At 30.6% G+C, this 26,206-nt stretch overlaps 1 protein-coding gene across 1 annotated transcript in view; it reads left to right on the forward strand.

Moving 5' to 3' along the window:
• LOC135955418 (uncharacterized) overlaps positions 1 to 26,206 on the forward strand; it is a 198,497-nt gene that overhangs the window by 128,782 nt on the left and 43,509 nt on the right. Inside the window, exons 14-19 of the mRNA XM_065505769.1 lie at positions 13,727 to 13,871; positions 13,943 to 14,037; positions 14,281 to 14,440; positions 14,513 to 14,610; positions 14,743 to 14,833; positions 20,151 to 20,264. Coding sequence (XP_065361841.1) covers positions 13,727 to 13,871; positions 13,943 to 14,037; positions 14,281 to 14,440; positions 14,513 to 14,610; positions 14,743 to 14,833; positions 20,151 to 20,264 — 703 coding nt within the window. The remainder of the gene's footprint in view (positions 1 to 13,726; positions 13,872 to 13,942; positions 14,038 to 14,280; positions 14,441 to 14,512; positions 14,611 to 14,742; positions 14,834 to 20,150; positions 20,265 to 26,206) is intronic.

The raw sequence follows: 26,206 nt of genomic DNA on the forward strand, positions 1-26,206 counted from the left end.
ATTTATGTGTGTATAAAAACACAGAGTGACTATTTAACCCCCTGTGGACCAAGGCTTTAAATCGTTGAAAAAGTTTAATTTTTTTTATTAAATATTGAAATTAGAACTTCAGGAAGTCATTTACAAAATTTTAACTTTGTGGAGAACCTGCAAGGAACCGAAAGGGACCTGCAAGGATACGGAAGGTACCTGGTACCGTTAGGTCAGCATCAGTCAAAAGATAAAAAAAACTCATCGATTTTTGTTTAAATTTTATTAATATATTGATTAGTTTTGTTACTTTTATAACATTTTCTATTAAAAGTCGATTTTATGGTATTTTACGAAATAGTGTTTTTTACCATTACAACATAAATGAAGATCACAATGAGAACATGAAATAATTCATCGTTATTCTGGGTAAGCGAGTTTGCCGATAGGCAAAAACAATATATTATTCCAAAGATGATAGTGTACTTAAAAGTACTTTTGGGCAAAAAGGGTCATAATATGTTTTGTTTTCATTTTGTGAGCTTATTATTGATATTGTACTTATAACTACCGTCGATCGACAAAGGGTTAAATTGTAATTGTATAGAGTTTTAAGACATAAAGAGTTGTTAAAATTTGTATACAACTGCTCGCTTTTATTTGCAATTAAAAGATTCCGGTTTGTTTAACGGAAATAAACCACCGTTTTTAAAAGGTAAAAATGTAAATAGCAATTCAAGTGTTAATAAGAAAAGTACTAAGCGAAGTGATCAATAAAACCTATCATTATTTTCGAACTCTATGGACTCCAATAAAATATAATTGCTATAGGAGAACCCCTGCTTATTTTTGCAATAGCATAGTGTCACTAAATTATTTATTTTATTGTACTTCGATCAAAAATCATTTAACCTTTATTAAAAAATAAAAACTGTTGTTGACTTTTCAGACCAATTCCTCTTAAAACAACACCCAATTCCATTCCCTTATCAAGAATTTATTTCTGGCTAATTAAATACGTATTAAAGTTACAAATGAAATGCTGACACTTGTGTATCATTAATTAAATAAACAATATTTGAGATTAAATGTTGTGATTATTAATTATTAAAACCAAAAATGTCTTTAATACGATATTAATACAATGACAGACAAAGATTAAAACTAAAAGTGAAACTGAAACAAAGAATGTCTGACTTTTTAAATATTTATGGTGTAATAAGCTAAATATAACAAGAGAGACAGACTTGCACAAGTGTAAGTTTTCTGTAAAAATTAAAAGTTAAAGATAAATCTGGAAAAAAGTGTTAAATTTGTTTTTACTGTGTATGTACTCGTAGTATAGACAAATTTAACAATTTTATGCAAAGTTTAAACAAGTGAATGAACTTTGTATAAATGTTTTAGTTTATAAACTTAAAGTTTGTAACCTAACTTGTATAACACATTTGTATAGAAAGTGTATTTGAGTACTTGCATATATATTTGGTTTAAAGGACATCAAAAGTTACTCCTGTTTATAGGGTTTTTGTTCATGATGTGAAATATAAATGGGTTTGTTATTTAAGGCCGTCTAACTTCGGAAAAAAGTATTGCAAAAAATTCTGGACATAAAACATTTACACTAACGATACGCAAATGTTACGTATTTAAAAACTTCCTTTAAAGTCGGGCTTGACCGTCTATACTTTCATACTTGTTATACCCTTTACCTTCATGAGAAGGGTACACAGAGAAAACAGATTCGTGGTAGCAACCCAATTTGTTGCCAATCGAATGATTCGGTTGCACATATAGAATTTTTCGGTTCTATCAACAGAAAGTTAGTTGACAAAGGAGAATTTTGGTTAAAGCAACCAAACTTTTGTTACCTGTTTTAAAATATTGTAGCGACAACCGTAAAATTCGGTTACTAAGATAGAATCATTCGATTGGCAACAAATTCGGTTGCTATCATGAATCTGTATTCTCTGTGTATATATAAGTTTGTCATTCCGTTTGTTGGTGTCGGTAATAACTTCTCTCGATTTATATCGAGCTTTCTCAGAGATCCCACTATACGAGTTGTTATAGTGGCTCAGTCCTTTCTCCTACTATATTTCTTATCTTTATAAACGACCTTATATGTCAAACTTCCAACCCTATCTACTCTTTTGCAGATGACAGCAACATTTGCCATTCATATGCATTCAATTATAGACCAAGCCTGTCGGAGATTGGGGCAATGAAGCAAAACATGAATGATACGCTCAACCAAGATCTTGTGACAATCTCTGAATGGGGTTGTGCGAATAGAGTCGATTTTAATGCACTCAAGACTCAATGTTGTATGTTAACTCACGAACCCACAACAGATCATGTTGCTCCATCTGTCTTTATGGGTGGTGTAAATATTAAGGAATCAGAGGCTCTTGATGTTCTAGGCATGAGTATTCAGTGCGATGCACAGTGGTCCAAATGCTCAATCTAGCCGGAAAAAAGTCTTTTGAAAAGCCATATCGACATAAAACTTTCTACGTTTATATATTTCATCAGTACAAACAATCTGAGAAAAAAGAAAAAAAAAAAATTTTTGTGCATGAATGCGTGTTTTAGTTTGTACATTTTTTCTTTGAGGGTTTGTTTGAAGCCTATAAACTGCGAAACGGCTAGACCGATTTTCCTCAAATTTTCACACCGTCTTTCTGTATGTGTGAAAGGAATTAAAGGATATCATTATTAAACAAAACTTAAGTGGGCGAAATGCCACGCCAACCTTAAAAATAAAAATACAGTTCCTTTCTTGTAATTGACATGTTAAACTCTAAATGAAATAAAAATCGTTGAGGCAAAAATCAGCAGCTAATTTTTTACACATTAAAAAGCTACATATATATAGATGACGACAACATAAAAACTAAAGCTTAAGTCTGTTAAATTACCATTTGAAATTCTAATAGAATTTGGACATTGAACAAAAATTTCACATTTAAAACACACATGTATATAATTGCATTTTTTTTTTCTAAACAAAACATATTTTATGAAAAATTTAAACACTGATTTTTACACCTTTGTTATATTAATTACACTAACAAATTTTTTTTTAATTGTTCTTAATATATTTTGACGACAATTTCACTTGCACTGTTAAATGTCGCTTGAGATATTTATTTTTTAACAATCTAGCAATTGCTTGTGTTTGAAGCAATGTACCAATGCTAGTGTAGCTACATATTACTATACAAATAATTTGCTTTTAAAACATTTAAAAAAAATAACTTTTTTCCGGCTAGATTGAGCATTTGACCACTGTGCGATGTCCGCTGGACAAAACACATTTTTCGAGTGTCGAAAGAAGCCTTGGTTTTCTAAAACGGTGTAAGAAATACTTCACTCCATCTGATCACCTTACTATTTACACGACTTATATCCGACCTAAAATGGAATACAACTCTCATGGTGGGCCAGAGCTTCGAAGTCTATTTTGGACTTACTCGACCGCGTACAGGAGAGGGCGAAGATGCTTATGGGTGACAGTAGGGTATTAAGCTCTATTGACTCACTGGAACATCGTCGCAATGCGGGTTGTGTTTCACTGTTCTACCGATACTACAATGGTATGTGCTCTGCTGAAATTAGGGAATTTGTTCCCCAAACCCGTAGTTTTTTACGCAATACACGCTATTCGGCAAGGGTACATCAATTCGTTGTCGACTGGACAGTGGATCGCACAACACATTACAGGGAAAATTCGTTCTTTAGCCGTACTGTCCGTATGTGTAATAAGCTTCCTCCTGAAGTTTTTCTTGTCTCTTTCAATATAGGAAAATTCAAATCAAATGTACACAAACACTACTCCCTCTATCCTCCCTCCCATTATTTCCTAGTTCCAACACAATGCTTTGCATGAGTAGGGGACATCCCCTGAGTGCTGGTCCAAGAAAAAACAAGTAAGAAAGTATGGTCGGTCAAGCCCGACCATATAATACCCTACACCAAGTAAATGAGTAAAAATATTTTTCTTTTTAAATATCAATAATTTATATTTTTGAGTGATTTTCGGAAGTGGGCCTTATATAGGAGCTATGACCAATTATGGACCGATCACCACAAAATTAGGTCGTGTGATTTATGTCTATATTAAAGTTAACTATGTTGAATTTTGTGTGTATACCAATATTGTTAAGCGATTTATGCACGTTAAAGTGATTTTCGGAAGCGGGTCTATATGGGAGCTATGACTAATTATGGACCGATCGTAACAAAATTTGGTGACATGAATTTTGTATATATAAAACTTATTTGGAGCGAAATTTGTATAGATACATAGATAAATTAAACATTTATGACCGATAAAGTCCAATTTCGAGGGGACATTTGTATGGGGGCTAGGTGAAATAATGAACCGATTTCAGCCAGTTTCAATAGGCTTGGTCCTTGGGCCGAAAAAGTAATATGTACCAAATTTGATCGAAATATCTTCAAAATTGAGACCTGTACTCTGCGCACAAGGTTTACATGGACAGCAAGCCAGCCGGCCAGCCAACCAGACGGACGGACGGACGGACATCGTTTAATCGACTCAGAAAGTGATTCTAAGTCGATCAGTATACTTTAAGGTGGGTGTTAGACTAATATTTTTGGGCGTTACAAACATCTGCACAAACGCATAATACCCTCCCCACTATGGTGGTGTAGGGTATAAAAATATAATTTTCCGACCCTATAAAGTATATATATTCTGGATCCTTATAGATAGCGGAGTCGATCAAGCCATGTCCGTCTGTATGTCCGTCTGTTTGTTGAAATCAATTTTCTGAAGATCCCATATATCTTCGGGATCCATGTCTTCAATAATTCTGTCAGACATGCTTTCGAGAAGTTTCCTATTTAAAATCAGCAAAATCGGTCCACATTCGATTTTTGACCAATTTTTTACCTATATCTGGATTGCTAAGTCATTAATATAGACAATATGGATATCTAATGATAGATATTTCAAAGACCTTTGCAACGACATATATAAGACCATAGTAAGTTGGACCTACAATAGGTAAAAATCGGAAAAAATATTTTTTAACCAACATTTTTTTTTTTTTTAAACAAAATTTAAAATACAAAATAATTTTTTTTTTCCAAAAAATTAAAAAAACAACTTTGAAAACAAAAAAATGTTGTTTACCTAAAAATATTTAAAATTTGTATTTTGAAGTATAATTTGTTTAATTTTATATTATATTAATTTTGTTTTTAATATAATTTTGTTTCCCTATATCATATCAAATTAACCAGCTGCAGCTGTATTAAGTTTGAGACTTTATATTTTAAACAATAGTTGTTTATCACTTTTTTAGCAATCATCTACTAACAAAGCCCCATTTAATTTATGTTTAATTTACTATTAAATTCAAATTTTTGACACTATTCTGTTGTTTCTCTTATTATAGTTAATTTCATTGTCTCTTTATTCAGCAACAGCAAACAATGTGATAACAATGAAATTATACTAGTTGGAGGTGTAGTAGGAGGAGGGACATTTACTGTTGAATTGTTGAAATTCTCCTTAATGTTGCCATTGTTTGATTTTATCATTATAACACATACACACATGCTTAGTAGCTCCTGCACATTCACATTATCATAAACGATACATATAGTCAAATACACCCACCAAAATACTAATATTCTAAGATACCTACATAAATAAGGGAGGCCCTTACTTTGTACTTTTCGGATTTGCTATACTACTTTTCAATACTACAGCAAAATTTTATCAAAATCTCATAACGTTTATATGAAAAATGCGAGAAATATGAAAAAAAAAATCATAAAAAATCTTAAAAAATTAAATTTTTATCCAAATACTGAACTCAGAACAAAGAGTTTGAAAAGCGGCATTTAAAAATGTATTTAATTTTTATTTTAGTGGAGATCTTCCACCTAAGTTGAGGCCATCCTAATGTACAAACACATGGAAGTGTTGTACATTATGTGGTAAATGCGGTTTATTTACGGCTTAAGTGTTGCATTGAAATTAACTGAGGCTAGTACTGGTTGGTTTGTATCTGGGTCTGTTAGGTGCTTATGTGTGAGTGAATGTGTGTGTATGATTTTCTAGGCCAAAGTGAAAATCTGTTATTTACAGTACATACACGAGTATTATAGAGATTTTTGTGTTGCTGTTGTTTATTGTTCCTATTAATGTCTTGTGATCTTTGTACATTGATTTTTGTCAGAATTTAGGTTCTGCATTGTGTGGTTTACTTATATATATATACTTTTGGTAATTGTTTTTAGAACTGAGATCAGTTAAGCTAATTTTAGCATATCCAAAATTATGCTTATGCCAAATATCCATAGCGCTAATGTAATTATCTGTATTTGATGAGAGCAAAGGGGTACTATCTAGTATGAGCTGCTGTTGCTGTAGCGGTCTACTCCGCTATGTATAGTGATCCTGAAAATATATAATTTATGGAGTCGCATATGAAAAACATGGAAATTACAAAGGAAATGAGAAACTTATATCTGTGGACATTTGACAAAACAACTTAAGTGTAATTTTAAGCTTTTTCAGTGTTGAATTGATCGATAGTTATTGTATTATTTGAATCTTTAGAATTTCGAGAGCTTTGTACGATTCTTTGAGGCAAATAATAAAGTTCTTTAAGGACAAATAAATCGAAATTTTCCAATAAAATAGGTTTTGAGTCAGACTGGAACTTTTTTTAATCAGAATAGTCGTTTTAGAAATATGTACTATATATCGTCCCCTTAATAAAATAATAGTGTATAATTTTTTTGCCATTTCGAAATAATTGAGTTTAAAAATTTTGTGTTAGTAGCAGAGATCGAAAATAACTCGTCCATATACCAAAAAACCCAAATTGTGATTTATATTTTTGTGATAAAAATAAATCACTGAAAATAACAGATATAAAATGATTTTTATTTAAATGGTTTGGTATGACTTTATTCGTTTTTGTTGTTTTTTAATGGTTTGGTGTGAGATAAACAATTCATTTGTTCTTGTTCTTAATAATTGTTACTTTCTCTTTTATTTACATACAATAACATATTATTAGTAATGTTTAACAAATTATGGAAATAATATGATAAGCATGAAGTAATGAAGTCTGGGTAACAGAAATGAGAATTTTCATTTAAATTGTTATTAATCTTTTGATAAATTTTATATATTTAAGCGTTGATTTGCATCAAATGCATTTTTGCGATTTATTTTTCATGTTCGCAAATAAGTCACTAGCTGACCTTTACAAAAAAAATAAATTATAAATCACTCGTCCAGATTATTTGTGTTTGTTTCTTTTCTGTTACTCTCAACCCCAAACCTAAAATGTTCTCGAATAAATAACTCTCTCAGTGATATATCACAAAAAATTATTTTTAAATGGCTGCGAATGAGAATTTACCATTGAACTGAAAGTGAACCCGTTATTTTCGGTCTCTGATTAGTAGATATCTAGAACAAAAGTATTATTTCAATTGATCTTTTGAACCACTTTGTGGAAGAAGAATTTCACCAAATTTTTACCACATATAGAATCAATTATGTAGATTCTAATGGTGTATATGCTTATACACTATTGTTTTATTGAGCGGACGATATCTTTTAGCAAAATTTCAAAATTTTTCTTTTTCAAAACGGTATAAACGGCATTGAAAATACAACTACGCTATTAATTTTTAATGCGTGCATATAAAAAAATAGATAAAACAAATATCCCCTAATAATATATTAAAATTTTTTTTCCATATTTTTGCAAAAAGTCTTCCATAAATTTTTCAATTCTTAAAAACTGTTTACATTTATCGAAAAAAGACACAATTTCCTATATGATGTTATATGTATATTATGTATAAGGTTGATATCGAAAAAATCTTAACATACATATGTATATGTAAAATCAGCAAAATCAAACTTACTGCCAATCAAAAAATATTACCACGTAGCTCTACGAATTAGTACTCAAGCATTCCATACGTCCCCGATTAAAAACATTTTATATGAATTTAATTTACCTACAATTGAAGACAGATTTATTGAACTTCTCAGTGGCCAAATAGACAAGATAACACAACTTAAAACAAATATAATCTTCGAAGATTCAAGAATGTATCTCAAATTGAAAAGAAAACCCAAAATTAAAACCACAATTGCATCTATTCATGAATTAACTAAAGAGTTGTCAATAGACTTAAACAATCCAACGTCTTTTCGTACGTCTCATCCCTTCTGGATCAACAAATCTGATTTTTTTCTAGAATCTGAAATGCCAACATAAAAATGTACCAGTCCAGACATTCAAAAACAAATTCATCTTCAAATTTTAAACAATTGGAAACAACAAAACTGGATTTTCTGGTATTGTGATGGATCAAAATCAGATTTAGGAAACGGATTTGCAATTGTAACCGATAATGGACTCACTATTAAAAAAGGATTAGTTCCACAATACACATCTATATTTACTTCCGAAATCACTGCGATAGAAATAGCATTAAAATCAAAACCACCAAGAACAAAACTTGTCATTTGTTCTGATAGTTTATCATCAATATATGCAATAAAGAACACTAATATGAAAGATCCACTAATATCAAATATTCGGGAATTACTTTTCAGACAAACTAATACCAAATTGCTTTATACTCCTGGTCATATCGGCATTCGTGGTAATGAATTTGCCGACAAATTAGCAAAAGGGGCGGTTAAATCCCCCACAGTAATGACTAACAATTACACAAAAAAAAAATATTAAAAGATATGTGCATAAACATATCCATGAAAAAATCAAACAATCAATACACCTCTCCCCCAATAATTACTATAAACAAATAAACCCTACAAACAAAATAAATGTATTTTCATCAAAAATACCGAAATATCAGCAGAAAATTCTAACCCGATTACGTCTGGGAGACAGCAAACTAACACATCAACACCTTCTCAAAAAGGAAAGTCCTCCACAATGTCCAAAATGCAACAATCAGTTAACAATGTCATATCTACTATCATGCTACAACAACCAAACGCTCTCCAAAGATCTCCTGGAATCGATACAATCACTAGACTACAATAACATTAAACAACACATACAGAATGATATTTTAAAACATATATAATTAATTTGTAAATATTTCTAATTGTATGTATATAATAATTTATGATTAAGTAAGGACGAAGGCCTCAGTAGCCAGTTCCTAATTTCTAATATTAATATGTAAATTTAATTTGCTATTAATAAATAAAAATAAATAAATACACTTAAGATGTTTTGCCAAAAGTCCACAGATATATACACTTGCCACTCATGGTGAATGTTAAAATAAAGTGTTAATTTTCTCAGAAATATAATAAAAGAAAAATAATTTCAAAATTTTTATAATTGCGAGCTTTCCGAACTAGACATATTTTTTATGTAAATTTTAAGTTTATGTCAAATTTAATCCATAGCTGCTTTCTAAAATCGAAACCTGGTTTTATAGTCCTGACGTTAATATCAGCAATAAATCAAAGAAATTCCAAAAAATCGGAAAAGATTTGGTTATTCAAATTTCAAATCGGATGGAGAACAATAATATGGCATAATTTTTAAGTTTGTATATAACCGAGTTATACCACTTTGGAACCTTGAGACTCCGCCCTTTGGTATTTATTGTGTGCAAATTCAAACTCTACTACACCTTCCGTATTTCCATGGGGATTTTTATTAAAATCGGACTATGTTTTAGAAGTTACAGATTTAGTTTATTTGGTCCCTGCCCTTATTGTCTTAGTTCTTTGTCATAAGCTAAGCAAACATCTTTGTCTCAGCATTAAATAAATACTAGGAAAATTTACATTTATTAATTGTATTTACAATAATCTGTATAAAATCTTTATTGATTTGTTTTTGAAGTGTTATTTAAAACAAATGAAATTTCTTAGTTGTGACAAGCACACACATATTTATTTGTACGGATAAGTAATATTTAATTATGGTTTACCACAGCACTCATACGTCTTGGTAGACACAATAAAGATGTACTTATGTATATGAACCCAGCACCAAAAATTTTATTTAAAGGGTGTTTTTATATATAGAGATATAGAACTTTGAATTGAAATAAATATATGTATATTCAATAAATTCAGTTAATTTAAAACCCCAGTTGTACTCAAACAAAAATCGTTATAATTTAATGAATTCTTTAATAAACATTCAATTACTATGAATAAACCTTGTATTTCTTTTAGATGTAATAAAAGCTATCTTTAATTAAATATTAAAAGGTTTGCGACAAAGTAAAAACACATGGTGTTAATTAAATAAAAGTGAGAATGCAAAATTTGTATAAAGAATTTCATTTAAATATATTTTTTATATAGACACCCAGAGAAAAAATATAGTAGTTGATGTTACCTTAATTATTTCAACAGTTTTACAAGTTTCAATCCCCCCAGTTAAAAATATATTGTCAGGATATGAAAGTTACAAAGTTACAAAGTTTCACTTTTTTTTTTTTTTGGTTTTCATTGTATATTTCGTGGAGTGTACAACAAAAAAAAATATAAATCAATTAAAAAAAAACTGAAACTAAATCCCGGCATCAACAATCAGCCAAAGTAAACCCCTTAAAGAGAATACAGAGTACAAACAAACGCATATAAAGGTTTATATGTACATATTTTTTTGCCAGAAAATTAAAAGAAACCTTGTGTTTGGCAGATGCTGAACATGTGTGCCTCAAAAAATCCTAAAAAAAATATATTAAAAAGAGTGTCATTTGATAAACGAGCAAGGGTTGCAAGTGCTATGCTCCAAAAATGCACTGAGTATCATAACATTTTTCATTTTACTTCACGACTTCATTAGGTATGTTGACGGAACGTTGTATGGAACATTGTATGGAAATAGCACTATTTTGTATGTAAAAATATATGAAATTAAAGTGAACATAAGAACACCACATTCTGTTTTGAAAAGAACATATCGTTAGCTTAATGTAGAAATTACTCATCTTGTTTTCTTTAATAATTTCATTGATTGAGTTATACGACCATTATAAAATTTGTTTTCCATATAAAAATTGCTTTAAAATAAATCCGCAATTTGAACACCGAGAACAATATGTTTCATGCTAAAAGAATCATTCGATTAGAAAGAAGAACATTAACTACTCAATTTTATGTATATAAAACAAAAACTAAAATTTTGTGAAAATGAATGAGTTCACTTAATTGTGAATAAATTCAAAAAAAAAAAAATTAATCGATTTTAAAGATCGATACCTCATTTTATTCCAGTTACATGTGGCTGTGCGATAAAGCAATAAATCTGAACAATTTCAGCTGTTTTCGATTTTTCAGGATTTTTTTAAAACAAAAAAATTTGCTATTTACACGTAAAAAATATATTTTTTGCATAAATTTGTTATTATAACACCGTAACTCCTGATCCGATGGAAATGCAATATATATGAGAAAAATTGAGCATAGCATGAGGAAAAAGTTTTTTAAATTCAATCAATCCAAAGAAGAACATTAACTGCTCAATTTTATGTATATCAAACAAAAAACTAAAATATTGTGAAAATGAGCGAATTCACTTAATTGGAAATATATTCGTAAATAGTTCATCGATTTATATAATCGATATCTCTTTTTCTTTCCATTACATGTGGATTTGTGATAAAGTAAAAAATCTGAACAATTTCCGATTTTTCATGATTTTTTTAAAACAAAAAAATTAGCTATTTTCACGTTAAATATATTTTTTGCTGCAATTTGTTATTATAACTCCGAAACTACTGAGCCGATGGAAATGCAATATATATGAGAAAAATTGTGCATAGCATGGGGAAAATGTTTTTAAAATTCAATCAATCAAAAGAAGAACATTAACTACTCAATTTTATGTATATAAAACAAAAACTGCAATTTTGTGAAAATTAATGAGTTCACTTAATTGTGAATAAACTCAAAAGCAAATAATCGATTTTAAAGTTCGATATCTCATTTTGTTCCTATTACATGTGGCTTTGCGACAAAGCAATAAATCTGAACAATTTCATCTGTTTTCGATTTTTCAGGATTTTTTTAAAACAAAAAAAATTTGCTATTTTCACGTAAAAAATATATTTTTTGCTTCAATTTGTTATTATAACTCCGAAACTACTAAGTTGATTGAAACGCAATATATGTGAGAAAAATTGTACATAGTATAGGGAAAATGCTTCTAAAATTCGATCAATCGAAAAAAGAACACTAAGTACTCAATTTTATGTATATCAAATAAAAAACTAAAATTTTGTGAAAATGAGCAAATTCACTTAATTGGTAATAAATTCGAAAAGAATCCATCGATTTTTATAACCGATATCTCCTTTTCTTTCCATTACATGTGGCTTTGTGACAAAGTAAAAAATCTGAACTATTTCTGGCGTTTTCGATTTTTCATGATTTTTTAAAAACAAAAAAAAAAGCTACTTTACGTAAAAATAATTTTTTTATTAAATTAGTTATTATAACTCCAAAACTACTGAGCCGATTGAAACGCAATATATGTATGAAAATTTGTACATAGCATGGGCAAGATCTTTTCAAAATTCAATCCATCGATAGAAGAACAGCAACTACTCAATTTTATATTTATCAAACAAAAAACTGAAATTTTATGAAAATGAGCGAATTCACTTAATTGTGAATAAATTCGAAAAGAAATCATTGATTTTTATAATCGATATCTCATTTTATTTGTATTATATGTGTCTTTGCAATAGTGCAATAAAACTGAACATGTTTTGCCGTTTCCGATTTTTCATGATTTTTTTAAAACAAAAAATTTCTATTTTCGCTTATAAAATACATATATATTTATACCCTACACCTACAGTGGGGAGGGTATTATGCGTTTGTGCAGATGTTTGTAACGCCCAAAAATATTAGTCTAACACCCACCTTAAAGTATACCGATCGACTTAGAATCACTTTCTGAGTCGATTAAACGATGTCCGTCTGTCCGTCTGGTTGGCTGTCCTGCTTGTGCGCAGAGTACAGGTCGCAATTTTGAATATATTTCAATAAAATTTGGTATATATTATTTTATCGGCCCAAGGACCAAGCCTATTGAAACTGGCTAAAATCGGTCCATTATTTCACCTAGCCCCCATACAAATGTCCTTCCGAAATTGGACTTTACGGTCATAAATGTTTAATTTATAAATCTATCTCCACAAATTGCGCTCCAAATAAGTTTTATATATAAAGAATTCATGTCACAAAATTTTGTTATGATCGGTCCATAATTAGTCATAGCCCCCATATAGGGCCCACTTCCGAAAATCACTCAAAAATATAAATTATTGAAATTTTAAAAGAAAAATGTTTTTGCTCTTTTACTTAGTGTAGGGTATTATATGGTCGGGCTTGACCGACCATACTTTCTTACTTGTTTTTTCTTCAATTTGTTATTATAACTCCGAAACTACTGAGCCGATTGAAGCGTAATATATAAATAGATTAAAGGCTATGTAAATCTCAACATTTCTATGTTTGTTTCAATAACATCGGACTAAGCCTTTTTGAGTTATCATTAAATATGTGGAGAAATGTCTAAAATAATTATAAAATTATATAAAAAAACTCTCCATAAAATTTAAAATTTGTAATACTGGAACCACAATACATCAAAATTGTGTTTAAAAAGCTTTTAAAATTAATGATTTGTTCAATTGAAACTAATGTAATATATTACTTCTTATATTTTAGACGTGTTCACATCACCAAGGAAACGTTAAAGTGTTTGGATGGTGACTATGAAGTAGAGCAGGGTAAAGGGGAAGAACGTAATTCATATTTAAAGGATCATCAAATTGAAACATATCTCATCGTACCAGGCGACATTTATAGGCCGGTAATTAGGAAGCAAAATGGATAAAATGTTTGGGAATTTAATTTAATAAATTTTCTTTTTCTATTTGCCAGCATAAAAAGTCACGTAATCGCTTGCAAGTGAATGGCAACATATCGAAAGAATTGCGTATGATGGGTCATGGTAGTATGCAGAAAAATAGTTCCAAGTAAGTTCAAAACATTCTTAATAATAAGTAAATTATAAAATAGAACTTGAAAAGAATTAAAAAAAAAATTTTACAAGTATTAGATCTGTCCCAGTATTTGCTAGATTTGCAGGTTTAACAGAAAATCTTTCCCGATATTAAAATGTCAATAGTTTTCTGATTAATTCCAACTATAACCTGTAAATCAGACTAGTACTGGATTATTACTAGTAGTAAGTATATTTGAATATTTCAACTTTTCAGATTCGGTTTCAATGACAATAGTGAATCAACGAAAGATCCCGAAGACGAAGTCAATGAATATCTAATGAGAGCTATAGATGCTCGCAGCATTGATCACTTACGATCGGAGCACTGCAAATCTGTACTATTATCCTTTAAAGATAATTCGCTGGAAAGAAAGGTAAATTTAAATAGTAATATGAAATAAATTTATCTAAAATGTTACTTTTCTTCATATTTTCCCCATTTTTAGTATGTTACCGAACCAGATCGCATGCTGAGCGTATATTTTAATTGTAGTTTTATAGTATTAATTGGCACCACTGTCATACGACTGTGTGTCTTTCAGAGGTGAGTACTAACTATACACTCCTACTGACTCCCATGTTTTGTTAGAATTTTTTGGAAAATTTAAATTTCACAATTTATTATGCTGCTATGTTTTCATTCGTTTTTTGAAATGTTTTGTTATTGTACTTGCAGCAATGTTTATACTGTAGGCATTTCCTGTTTAGCTGTGGCTGTTATGTTTCTCATATCCTTGGTGGTGGCATGTCATGATCTCAATGTCAAAGTAAGTTTGATGTACAATACACACACACTCATTCATTCATATATACACATACATTTATTTAAACATACGCAAAATTGCTAAAAATACAGCAAAACTAAAACTAAACTTTGGACATGGGTACCACGTTAGTTTTTGCTGCTGTCATAAAAACAATAAACTTTAGAGTTTTATGGCCTGACAGTTTGTATGAGTTTGTTTTTTGTCAGAGTTTTTTTTTTTTTGTTCTCTTCAAATTCTTTATGTGCCTGCCCAAAGTTGTTCGTGCTTTTTTTTGTTGTATTTTGAATACTAAACAAATTTAGTCGGGTAAATGGTTGGTCCATTTACTAATTATACCATAGACTACCATATTAGTCTACTACTAACCTTAATGTATACATATCGACTCAGAATCACTTTCCGAGTCGATTAAACGATGCACAGTGGTACAGAAAAAAAGAGGGAAATAAATCTGTAACTTCTGAACCCTTATGAATGAATTTTGAACCTCTTCACGGCGCTAGCCAGGGGTCCCCAAAGTAGGATACCTCGGGTATGTTACATTTTTAAAACAATCCTATTTCGATTGTGTTCCGATTTCAAAAGAATTACATATATAGAATCTCCTTGTCGAGCACTACAAAAAATATATATCACTATAAAGATATTGGCATTTTAAAACTAAATTTTTAAACTTTTTATCCACCCTTCTTCAGTTTTTTGATAAGAGTGGTTCCATATATTTCCCGATTTTCTCTGTTTTAGGCCGAAACAAAAATTTTAAAGTTTCTATTCATTTTTTTTTTTAATTTTGTTAAATTTATTACTGAAATTTTTTTTGTGAAAAAAAGATTTGGGTTAAAAATATTTTTCTCTATTTTGACCCATTGCACACTGGTCGATCCCATAGGCCAAAAATAAAAAAACAAAGTGAAAAGTTTGTCACCAAATGTGTCATCACTATTTCTTATAAAAACAAGGTTTTAATATTTATAGTTGTTTTTGTTTTATTCCAACTATACTCTTCAAGAATAGCTTCAAAAGTGAGAGCAAAAAAAAAGCTTCAAAAGTTGACAGTTGGTTTTTGCAGAGTGAAAAAGTGGAAAATTAAGCGCAACTTTAAATTAATTAAAACCATATAAAAAAATGTTTTTTTGAAATAAATCAAAATGAATATTGAATTGGAAGGTATTAACTTAATTTTAAGATAATTACAATGTGTTTAGCTTCTTGTGTATTTTTTATAAAATTAATATTTACCCAGTGTCATGTTTAGTGTTCGTTCGACCATTTATTTCAATTTCAACTAGAGTTTTCGTTGTGTTTCCCCCTGATTTATTTTTCTGGTTTATTAGTTAATACTCCAAGATTCTAAAATTGGAAATTTCAGCTGCATCCTTTTGCATCTCTTTGATTTATGTCCCATACACCAAAGCGGCCTCGTTGTTTTCGATGTCCAACTTTGAATTTTTGTGAGGTGTTTTGTTAGTTTATGTTCGCGTTGCTTTGTTATTGTTATGCATGTAAAGAATTGCGTTTGTTTTTTCTTTTCCACGGACTTTTAATATTTTTACTTTATGAATTTGGTCCTTATTATAAATTGTTTTTGCAATAGTCACATCTTATAATTGCAAACTTTCGCGCTCACATATTTTTGATATTTGGTGCTTAAAATGCTGAAAAAGCTCGAAAAGTGAAGGATGTCGTGAAAAACTATATTAAAAATGAGGGCTACACATTTGAAGAAAGTAATTTAGAAACACGCTCAAATTATAATTGCAAAAAAATTTCAAAATTTTGGCAAAAATGCAATCGTATAAAAACAAAAGTTCAAAATACATATTCTGATTGGCTTTCCTAAAAGGAGTCGATTTTATTAAACTCACATGAGCGAGCGGACCACGCCCAGATTTAGTTTGCAATTTTTTTAGTAAGAATTTTTATTGATTTTTAATTTTGTATCAATTTTAAAAATTTATAGTTTCACTTATATGGGGAGTGGGTGTGGCAGTTGTCCAATTACGCCCATTTTTTAAAAAAATTTGTGTAATATCCTTATTATATATTGTACCAAAAATTATAAATGTACTATTATTTATTACCGAGATATGGAATTTTGATTAACTAGAATGTCATATCCTCGCACTGCGCATTGGGGTGAATTTGGATGCTAAGGTATGGTAGGGGGTGGGTATGAGTCATCAACCACTCCCATCTTATCATTAAATAGTTCTGACATATTTATAAAGCCGTGACCGAAATTACAAGTTGATACCTACACTGGTACAGTGTATACAGCACCGACCACTGTGCATTACAAGTCCGACTTACTATGGCCTTATATACTACGTTGCAAAGGTATTTGAAAGATCTATCATTTGGTATCGAGATATAGATAAAAAATAGGTCAAAAATCGAAGTTGTTCTGGGTTAATCCTTATATCTCAGCCATTTGCCATTTGGTTAATCCTTATATCTCAGTCATTTGTGGGCCGATTTTCTCGATTTTACACCAGGTCTATAGCGGATATATTGATGTATGATGGATAGGTTATTTGGGATTTACGGAAAGTTGATTTCAGACGTATATGGCTATATCGACTCCGCAGTCTATAAGGATCAAGAATATTGTGCTGTTTTGCTATAGCGAACGAGTACTTTGAGTGGAAATTTAACATGTGTTTTGTTATTGTAACAAAAACAAAATACATGTAAAACGTCCACTCAAAGCACTCGTTCGCTATAGAGAAACAGCACATATATGTATGTATACTTTGTGGGGTCGAAAATGAAAAATGTAAATTTTCAAACGGAATGCCACTCATGGTGATGGGTATAAATAAAGTGCCGCTAATGCACAACGATTGCTCACCAAAACTTATTGTGAATGTGTTCAATCGGTTTCAACTTGCGAGAGACGGTTTGTGTGGAAGTGTTTGTTATGTATGACTCGGGAGACAAATATCGCCCAGGCCAGCCAGAAGAGTTTGAAGACCAAGAATTGATGACATTACTCAATGAAGGTTGTTGTCAGAATCAACAAGAGCTTGCAAAATCATTGGGAGCTACTCAATCAGCAATTTCAAAACGTTTGTGAGCATCAGAAATCATTCAAAAACAGATAAATTGGGTACCATACGAATTGCAGCCGAGAAACCTTGAAAGACGATTTACATGACCGAAATGAAGCTTGAGCACTATAAAAGAAAATAATTTTTGCATATAATCATTATTTGTGATGAAAACGATAACCCGAAGCGGAAATTATCGTATGTGATTGGCCAGCCAGCCGAATTGACAGCCAAGCCAAATATCCATGGCGCTACGGTAATTCTCTGTATTTGGTGGGAGCAAAAGGGTATTTTCAATTATGAGCCGCAGAAATCTGATCACAGGGAACCTGTAACGAATGCAACTGATTCGTTTGGAATAAGCATTGGCTTAAAATCGCCCAGACATGAAACCGTAATATTCCATTATGATAACGCTAGGCGACATGTTGCAATACCTGTTAAAAACTATTTAGTTAGAAAGAAGTGGCTGGGAAGTGGTTGGCAAGTATTGCAAGACTCGCTTTATAGTCCAGAACTTGTACCGTCCGAATACTGTATCTGTCGATCGATGAAGAGCGCTCTCTCTGGGATACGTTTCACTTCAGGACAGAGTATGCGATAATGGTTTGCTTCATTATTGCTCTCAAAAGCTGAGCAGGGCTAACAATGGTCAATACTTTGAGTAAATATATATTGTGCAAATGTTTTAAAATAAAGATTCGATTAATGACCTATCTTAACATTCGGGAAAAACTAGTTTGATTTTGAAAAAATAACTTAGCAAACTAAAAATACCGCATTTTGAAGTCATACATCCAATACTATTTAGGATTTAGCAACAAAAATGATTTTACAAATGATTTCGAAACCGAAATTTAATTATCCATACATATATGACGAGGCGGTCGTAATAGGAAAAAGTGTATGGAAATTGTACCATTATTAAAATTATGCATTAAAAACATAATACATCCTAAAATAATTGATACTAATCAATATGGTGGTGAATATGATTGTGAAAGGGTTTACTAAAAGAAATGATATTTATGTTGATGTCAATTTTTTACAAAAATTTATTTAAAACTAGTTGACCGGGCGAAGCTGCCCCGGTAGCTATTTACTAATGTTAGTTCTTCAAGTTTCTCCAACCCACATGCACTTGCCTTTTCTTATTTATTTTCAAATAAAATATCTAAATTTGTACTGCATACTTTAGGTTGTTTTTTACAGTTGACTGGACTCAAAAAAAATTCTGAGTATTACCCTGAATTTTTGATTTTTTTTTTCTTTACAAACCTTCTACTGAAAATTTCGAATCGAATTAAAAAAATCAGCCAAATAGCTCCAGCCGTTCTTACGTGATGCCATTACATACATGGACCATTTCATTATACCCTACACCATAGTAGTCCAACACCGTAAAGTATACCGATCGACTTAGAATCACTTTCTGAGTCGATTAAACGATGTCCGTCCGGATTTTTCGATGAAATTTGTTACATATTATTTTTTCGGCTCAAGGACCAAGTCTATTGAAACTGGCTGAAATCGGTACATTATTTCACCTAGCCCCCATACAAATGTCCTCCCGAAATTCGACTTTATCGGTCATAAATGTTTAATTTATATATGTATCTCCACAAATTCCGCTCCAAATAAGTTTTATATATACAAAATTCATGTCACCAAATTTTGTTACGATTTTTGTCCATAATTAGTCATAGCTCCCATATAGACCCGCTTCCGAAAATCACTTTAACGTGCAAAAATCGCTTAAAAATGATGGTATACACACAAAATTCAACATAGTTAACTTTAATATGGACTTAAATCACACGACCTAATTTCATGGTGATCGGTCCATAATTGGTCATAGCCCCCATATAAGGCCCACTTCCGAAAATCACTCAAAAATATAAATTATTGAAATTTTAAAAGAAAAATGTTTTTGCTCTTTTACTTAGTGTAGGGTATTATATGGTCGGGCTTGACCGACCATACTTTCTTACTGGTTTTTATATATATAGATAATCTTTATTTTTGCTCATTTAACTTTACACAGGACATTTTAAAAGAAAAACTCTTTGTTATGGCAATGAATACTAACTTCCTACAAAACACAATCACAATTTAAACACTTTTTATCTCTAACATGAAAACTTTATAATAAAAATTGCATTTTTCCCATTCATTTTGTAATTGAGTATTCGATTACTGGTTCATCTATTATTTATTAATATTTTTTTCGTATTTTCTGTTTATTTTTTTTCCTGTACTCCCTTTAGCTTCCGACTGGCATCAAAGAGTTTTCATTACAAATTCACAGCAATCGCATGTTGTCGCAATGTTTTGCATTTTTAACAGTTGCATTGATTGCACTCACGACGGGACTATCGATGGTAAGTGTTGCAAACATTTATGATGTGTTTTCATTTTATTTTTTTATTTTTTTTTTTGTTTAACAAATATTTCCTGTTTGTTGCACAAACACTGTGAGCAATACAATTTCTCTATGAAGAGTACGTGAGGGAAATGAAAATGATAGGAATTGGAAAATGAAAATACAAATGTAGTCAGCTGTAGGAAGATGTGTCCTTTGGGAGCATTTCAGCAGCTGTACAAGTGTAATTAGGTATAGTAAAATTTAATAGGTGTTGGAATACTCTGTATAAGAGTATTATAAATGTTTGCAATTGAATGAGTTTTAGTTTTTTTTTTTTTTTTTTTGATATTATAATTGACAAGTTTCTTGGAAATGTTTATTTCTACAATAACATGAAATAAAATTTAAAAAAGAAAACTTAATTATAAACCCCCAAGGGAATTATACTTGCTGGTGTGTTAAATTAATAAATTATGCAAAGCGTACACATTTTTGAAATTCTTTAATAGCAAGTTGGTAAAATTGTTTACCTAGGCGTATTTGTATTTAAATCTCAAATAAATATCACTCATACGCTTCAAGTTATTTAACAAAAACGTGATTTAGCAATTATAAAACTGATTTTCACCAACTTCCTTCAAATTATAATTAAAAACAAATAACTTTTCAGATTAAATGAATGTTAAATAACTTATTAAAAAGGGAAATTAAGTTTTAGATTTACTTCTAAACCCTAAATCCATACCTTAGACAAAAGGTAACAACCAACAACTATTTACAAAACAATTTCCATTTTAATAAATTCAAACCGTTTACAAACAAGAATTTTACATGAAATTTTAATTGACACCAAAAAAATCGTTTACACGCATTCGAAAGCTTTAGAACGTGACTTTCACTTAACAACGTAGAAGGAGTTTCATTGTTAAATTTCTTAGAAAATTTTCCAAAGCCAAAAAAAGGGGATAAGAAAGTTCAAACAACCTAAAAACGCTGACAACCAAAAAGTTCACAATATTCAAAATAACTAAAAGTGTTTTTGTGTCTGTCTGTCTTTTCTAACAATCTTTATCAATTTGTAGCACCTTTTTAAAGTCAAAGTTTTTATTAACTTTTTTCTTAGTTTCATGTTTTTACTTTTTCCTAACAAAAGACAGTCTTAAGATGTCTCCCAAAAAAAACAAGGTGGCGGTTTAACCCACAAAGTTGTAAACAACTTTTCAATGGATACCCAACCATATAGAAAAAGTACTTAAATAATAAGACTAACAATCTCATATAAAAGTAAATAAAAGAAACTTTTTCAAATTAGTACTCAGCATAAAGATGTTAATGTTATATTTAGTATAATAATCATTTTTAAAATACCCTACAGCTGTAATGTGCCTTTGGCTGTTTTAAGTTTTGCCAAATTAATATTTAAATATGCCACAATATTCAACTACAATACTATATGGAGATACTAAATGAAAATATATATAAAATTTAGGTTATTGTTGAAAAGACACCCAACTGATGTAAATAATAAAGTCTGGTGTAGACAGAGTGTTGGCGCTCGGATAGTTTCAATAAAATTTTACAATGTGGGCTTAGATAAGAACTTTTAACACCAAGGGGGCCTCAAATATATAAAAAAACAAGTAAGAAAGTATGGTCGGTCAAGCCCAACCATATAATACCCTACACTAAGTAAAAGAGCAAAAACCATTTTCTTTTAAAATTTCAATAATTTATATGTTTGAGTGATTTTCAGAAGTGGGCTTTATATGGGGGCTATGACCAATTATGAACCGATCACCATGAAATTAGGTCGTGTGATTTGTGTCTATATGAAAGTTTACTATGGTGAATTTTGTGAGTATACCAACATTTTTAAGCGATTTATGCTCGTTAAAGTGATTTTCGGAAGCGGGTCTATATGGGAGCTATAACTAATTATGGACCGATCGTAAAAAAATTTAGTGACATGAATTTTGTATATATAAAACTTATTTGGAGCGGAATCTATGGAGATACATATATAAATTAAACATTTATAAACGTAAAGTCCAATTTCGGAAGGACATTTGCTTGGGGGCTAGGTGAAATAATGGACCGATTTCAGCCAGTTTCAATACGCTTGGTTATTGGGCCGAAAAAATAATATGTATCAAATTTTATCGAAATATCTTTAACATTACGACCAGCCAGACGGACGGATGGACATCGTTTAATCGACTCAGAAAGTGATTCTAGTCTTACGTGGGTGTAAGACCAATATTTTTGGGCGTTACAAACATCTACACAAACGCATTATACCCTCCCCACTATGGTGGTGTAGGGTATAAAAAAATTATATGTTTTCGATCCGATTCATATTTCAAAATTTAGCTAAATATTCTAAAATCGTATAGCTGCTTTCAAAAAATCAATGTCTGTTTCACATGTCCCAATATGTTCTTAAAGCCCGGCTTTGGTACCCTCAATACAGTTAAAAATGTAAAAATTCTACTTTTGGGATTTTGAAGATTTTTTTTGGGAATTGTGAGATTTTCAATAAATGTTTCTTTAATTTTTGCATTTGGACCAAAAATGTACAAAAAATGTGTTTTAAAAAAAAAAAAACAAATAAGAAAGTATTGTCGGTTAAGCCCGACCATATGAGTCATTGAACAAAAGTGTTTTTCTTGAAATTTCAATAATTTAATTTCGGATGTGGGCCTTATATGGGAGCTATGATTAACTATGTACCGATCAGCATAAAATTAGGTGGTGTAATTTATTTTTATATGAATTTTCTTTTAATTCGTTAAAGTGATTTTCGTCAGTTGCCCTTATATGGGATTGGTCGTGAAACTTAATAAAGTCCTATATCGGGAGGACATTTTTATAGGGGCTGGGTGAAATGAAAATGAAAAACTAGTCAAGCACCAAAAAATCCAAAATTGGGCGATTACTGTTTTGTAAAATTAATTGCATCATTTAATGAACAAAAAATAAATACTGCCACCTATTATGGTGATGTAAAGCCGATAAATCCGTGTTTAGTGCAGAAAGAAGTCAAGTGATTTATTTTACACTATGTAATACTAAGCCCTAATCTATTTGTTTTCATAAATGTTGTAGGTCTCAATAAATGTGAAATGTGGTTGAATATGAAAAATTTAATGGGAATTGAATGCACTGTACAACGAGAGTATGATGACGAATAGTTATTTTAGAACAAATATGTATATATGAATATGATGTTAAACTCTTCATTTTATGTTCGTTTCTTTCGAATGAAATTTACCGTAGTATGGTAGATTGTTTCAGAAACCAGTCAAGTGCAAAATTTATATTACATTTTATACTAAATATATAAAAAACAATTTTTTTTTGTTTATCAAACAGTTACACAAATGTTTAATTTTCATAGGAAAAAATATGAATTTTGTAAAAGTAATTTTGGGGTTTCTAGGAAGTTTTCTTTTATTAAGTCAAAATTAAAATTTTGTTGCTTGACTGGTTTTTGAAATAAAGGATTCAATTATGAAACAATTTTTACAAGTTTCAATAGGCTTTGTCTTTGGGCCAATGATAACACACTTTTTAAAAAAAGACTTTTTGTCAGAACATGAAAAGTGACCCTGTGGAGATTGTAGGCCTAGGTTGCACAGTGGTTTAGAAACTTTTTTTTTTGGAAATAATTCGGTATCTTGGGAACTATTGGAGATATTGTTACGAAATTTCACATGGTTTGAGCTGAGGTGATTTCGAGTTGATTTACATTTGTTCAGCTTCCTATAATGGGGACCAGTCGTAGCCCCTCAAAGTTGGTCACCTCGGGTCTAAAATTTTTTAAAAAAATCGTCAAAAATCCATTTATGATCCGAATGAGCTGAAATTTTAAATATAAATAGTCCTTGAGAAGGTCTACAAAAAATACACTTACAAGTGTAGGTTATCTTTGAAGAGATATTCAGGTTTATTGATTTATTTTTTTAATTTTGCTCGATCTTTTTATGGTTTTTTAGATATGGCGGGCCTAAAGAGGGTCGAAATTTTTAAAATATCAGCTATATTCGCAATAAAATTCTAAATAAAATAAAAGCTAACAGTTGTCTCCTCCCTATAAAAAGTTATACGCATCCAAAGTTGGAACTTGTAAAAAGGGCCGTATTTTTAAAGCTTTTTCCCAAAAAATCCCATATATTTTTTTTTGGTAGAAAAAATTTTCTGCGGGACTATATAGAATTTTTATATGGTCCGGAAAGATAACTTACTGCAAAAGCGTGCAAAGAAAAATTTGGCTCACTGAAGCGGACATATTATCACCCAGACCTATCCAAAACATGGCAAATTTTAAAAATTTCGGTTTGTGTAAAAAATGCTAAAAAGGCAAAGCACGGATCCACGAAAAAGCTCCATACTTGTACAACCCCATATGTTTCTTAAATACCTACTAAGTGTTTTTACTATCACTCGGTAAATAATGTCACAGTAGGCACTTTTCTGAAAAAACTCAGTTTTTGGAACACATTTTTCCCCGTTTTAGGAATTTTGGTATTTGAAAATAAAAAATGTCAAAAACTCGAATACCATTGATTTAAGGACATTTGAAGGTATTTTGGTTCCAAATTTTTGTTTTGGTTTTTAGCTCTTGGCTTGCGTCTAACTCTGTTAAGGAGTCACTGGTCAAAAAACTAAAAAAAAAAAATCACCAAAATGTTGACATCAAAATTTAGCACTTTATAACTTTTTCCCAGATGTCTATTGAGCAAAAACGCATAGAGTAATATTCCTCCTCCATATCTGCTGAGCAGTTCAATCATATAGCTCTAAATCCAAGTGTGGATATTTTTGGTAAACAAATAACAAAAATTAAAACAAAACTTCCTTTCCTTTCAATAATTTTTATATTTTCCTTCTTTAAACAAGTAAGAAAGTATGGTCGGTCAAGCCCGACTATATAATACCCTACACTAAGTAAAAGAGTAAAAACATTTTTCTTTTAAAATTTCAATAATTTATATTTTTGAGTGATTTTTGGAAGTGGGCCTTATATGGGGGCTATGACCAATTATGGAGCGATCACCATGAAATTAGGTCGTGTGATTTATGTCTATATGAAAGTTAACTATGTTGAATTTTGTGTGTATTCCAACATTTTTAAGCGATTTATGCACGTTAAAGTGTTTTTCGGAAGCGGGTCTATATGGGAGCTATGACTAATTATGGACCGATCCTAACAAACTTTGGTGACATTAGTTTTGTGTATATAAATCTTATTTGGAGCGAAATTTGTGGAGATACATTTATAAATTAAACATTTATGACCAATAAAATCCAATTTTGGGAGGACATTTGTATGGGCGCTAGGTGAAATAATGGACCGATTTCAGCCAGTTTCAATAGGCTTGGTCCTTGGGCCGGAAAAATAATATGTACCAAATTTGATATCTTCAAAATTGCGACCTGTACTCTGCGCACAAGGTTTACATGGACAGCCAGCCAACCAGACGGACGGACGGACGGACGGACATCGTTTAATCGACTCAGAAAGTGATTCTAAGTCGATCGGTATACTTGAAGTTGGGTGTTAGACTAATATTTTTGGGCGTTACAAACATCTGCACAAACGCATAATACCCTCCCCACTATGGTGGTGCAGGGTATAAAAACTATAGCTAATATACGACATTGTTGCAGTAAATGAGCGATATGTACCTTGGATTCTGAAATTTCTCAGTTTTGTATCATTTAAAATCAGTTTCGGATGATAGTCTTAAGAAGTTGTGAAAGTTACATCTGAAAATGTATATTTATATTAATCATACGTCTACTTTTTAAAAGTTTACTATTTCTCATCCAGAAAAATGTAAACAAAATTATATTTAAAGCAAAATGGACTAAAAATGTATGATAGAAGGTATTCGTTATTAAAAAATCATTTTCATATACACAGAGAAAACAGATTCGTGATAGCAACCGAATTTG

The sequence above is a fragment of the Calliphora vicina genome, chromosome 3 (assembly GCF_958450345.1).
Source record: "Calliphora vicina chromosome 3, idCalVici1.1, whole genome shotgun sequence".
Classification (NCBI taxonomy): Eukaryota; Metazoa; Arthropoda; class Insecta; order Diptera; family Calliphoridae; genus Calliphora; species Calliphora vicina.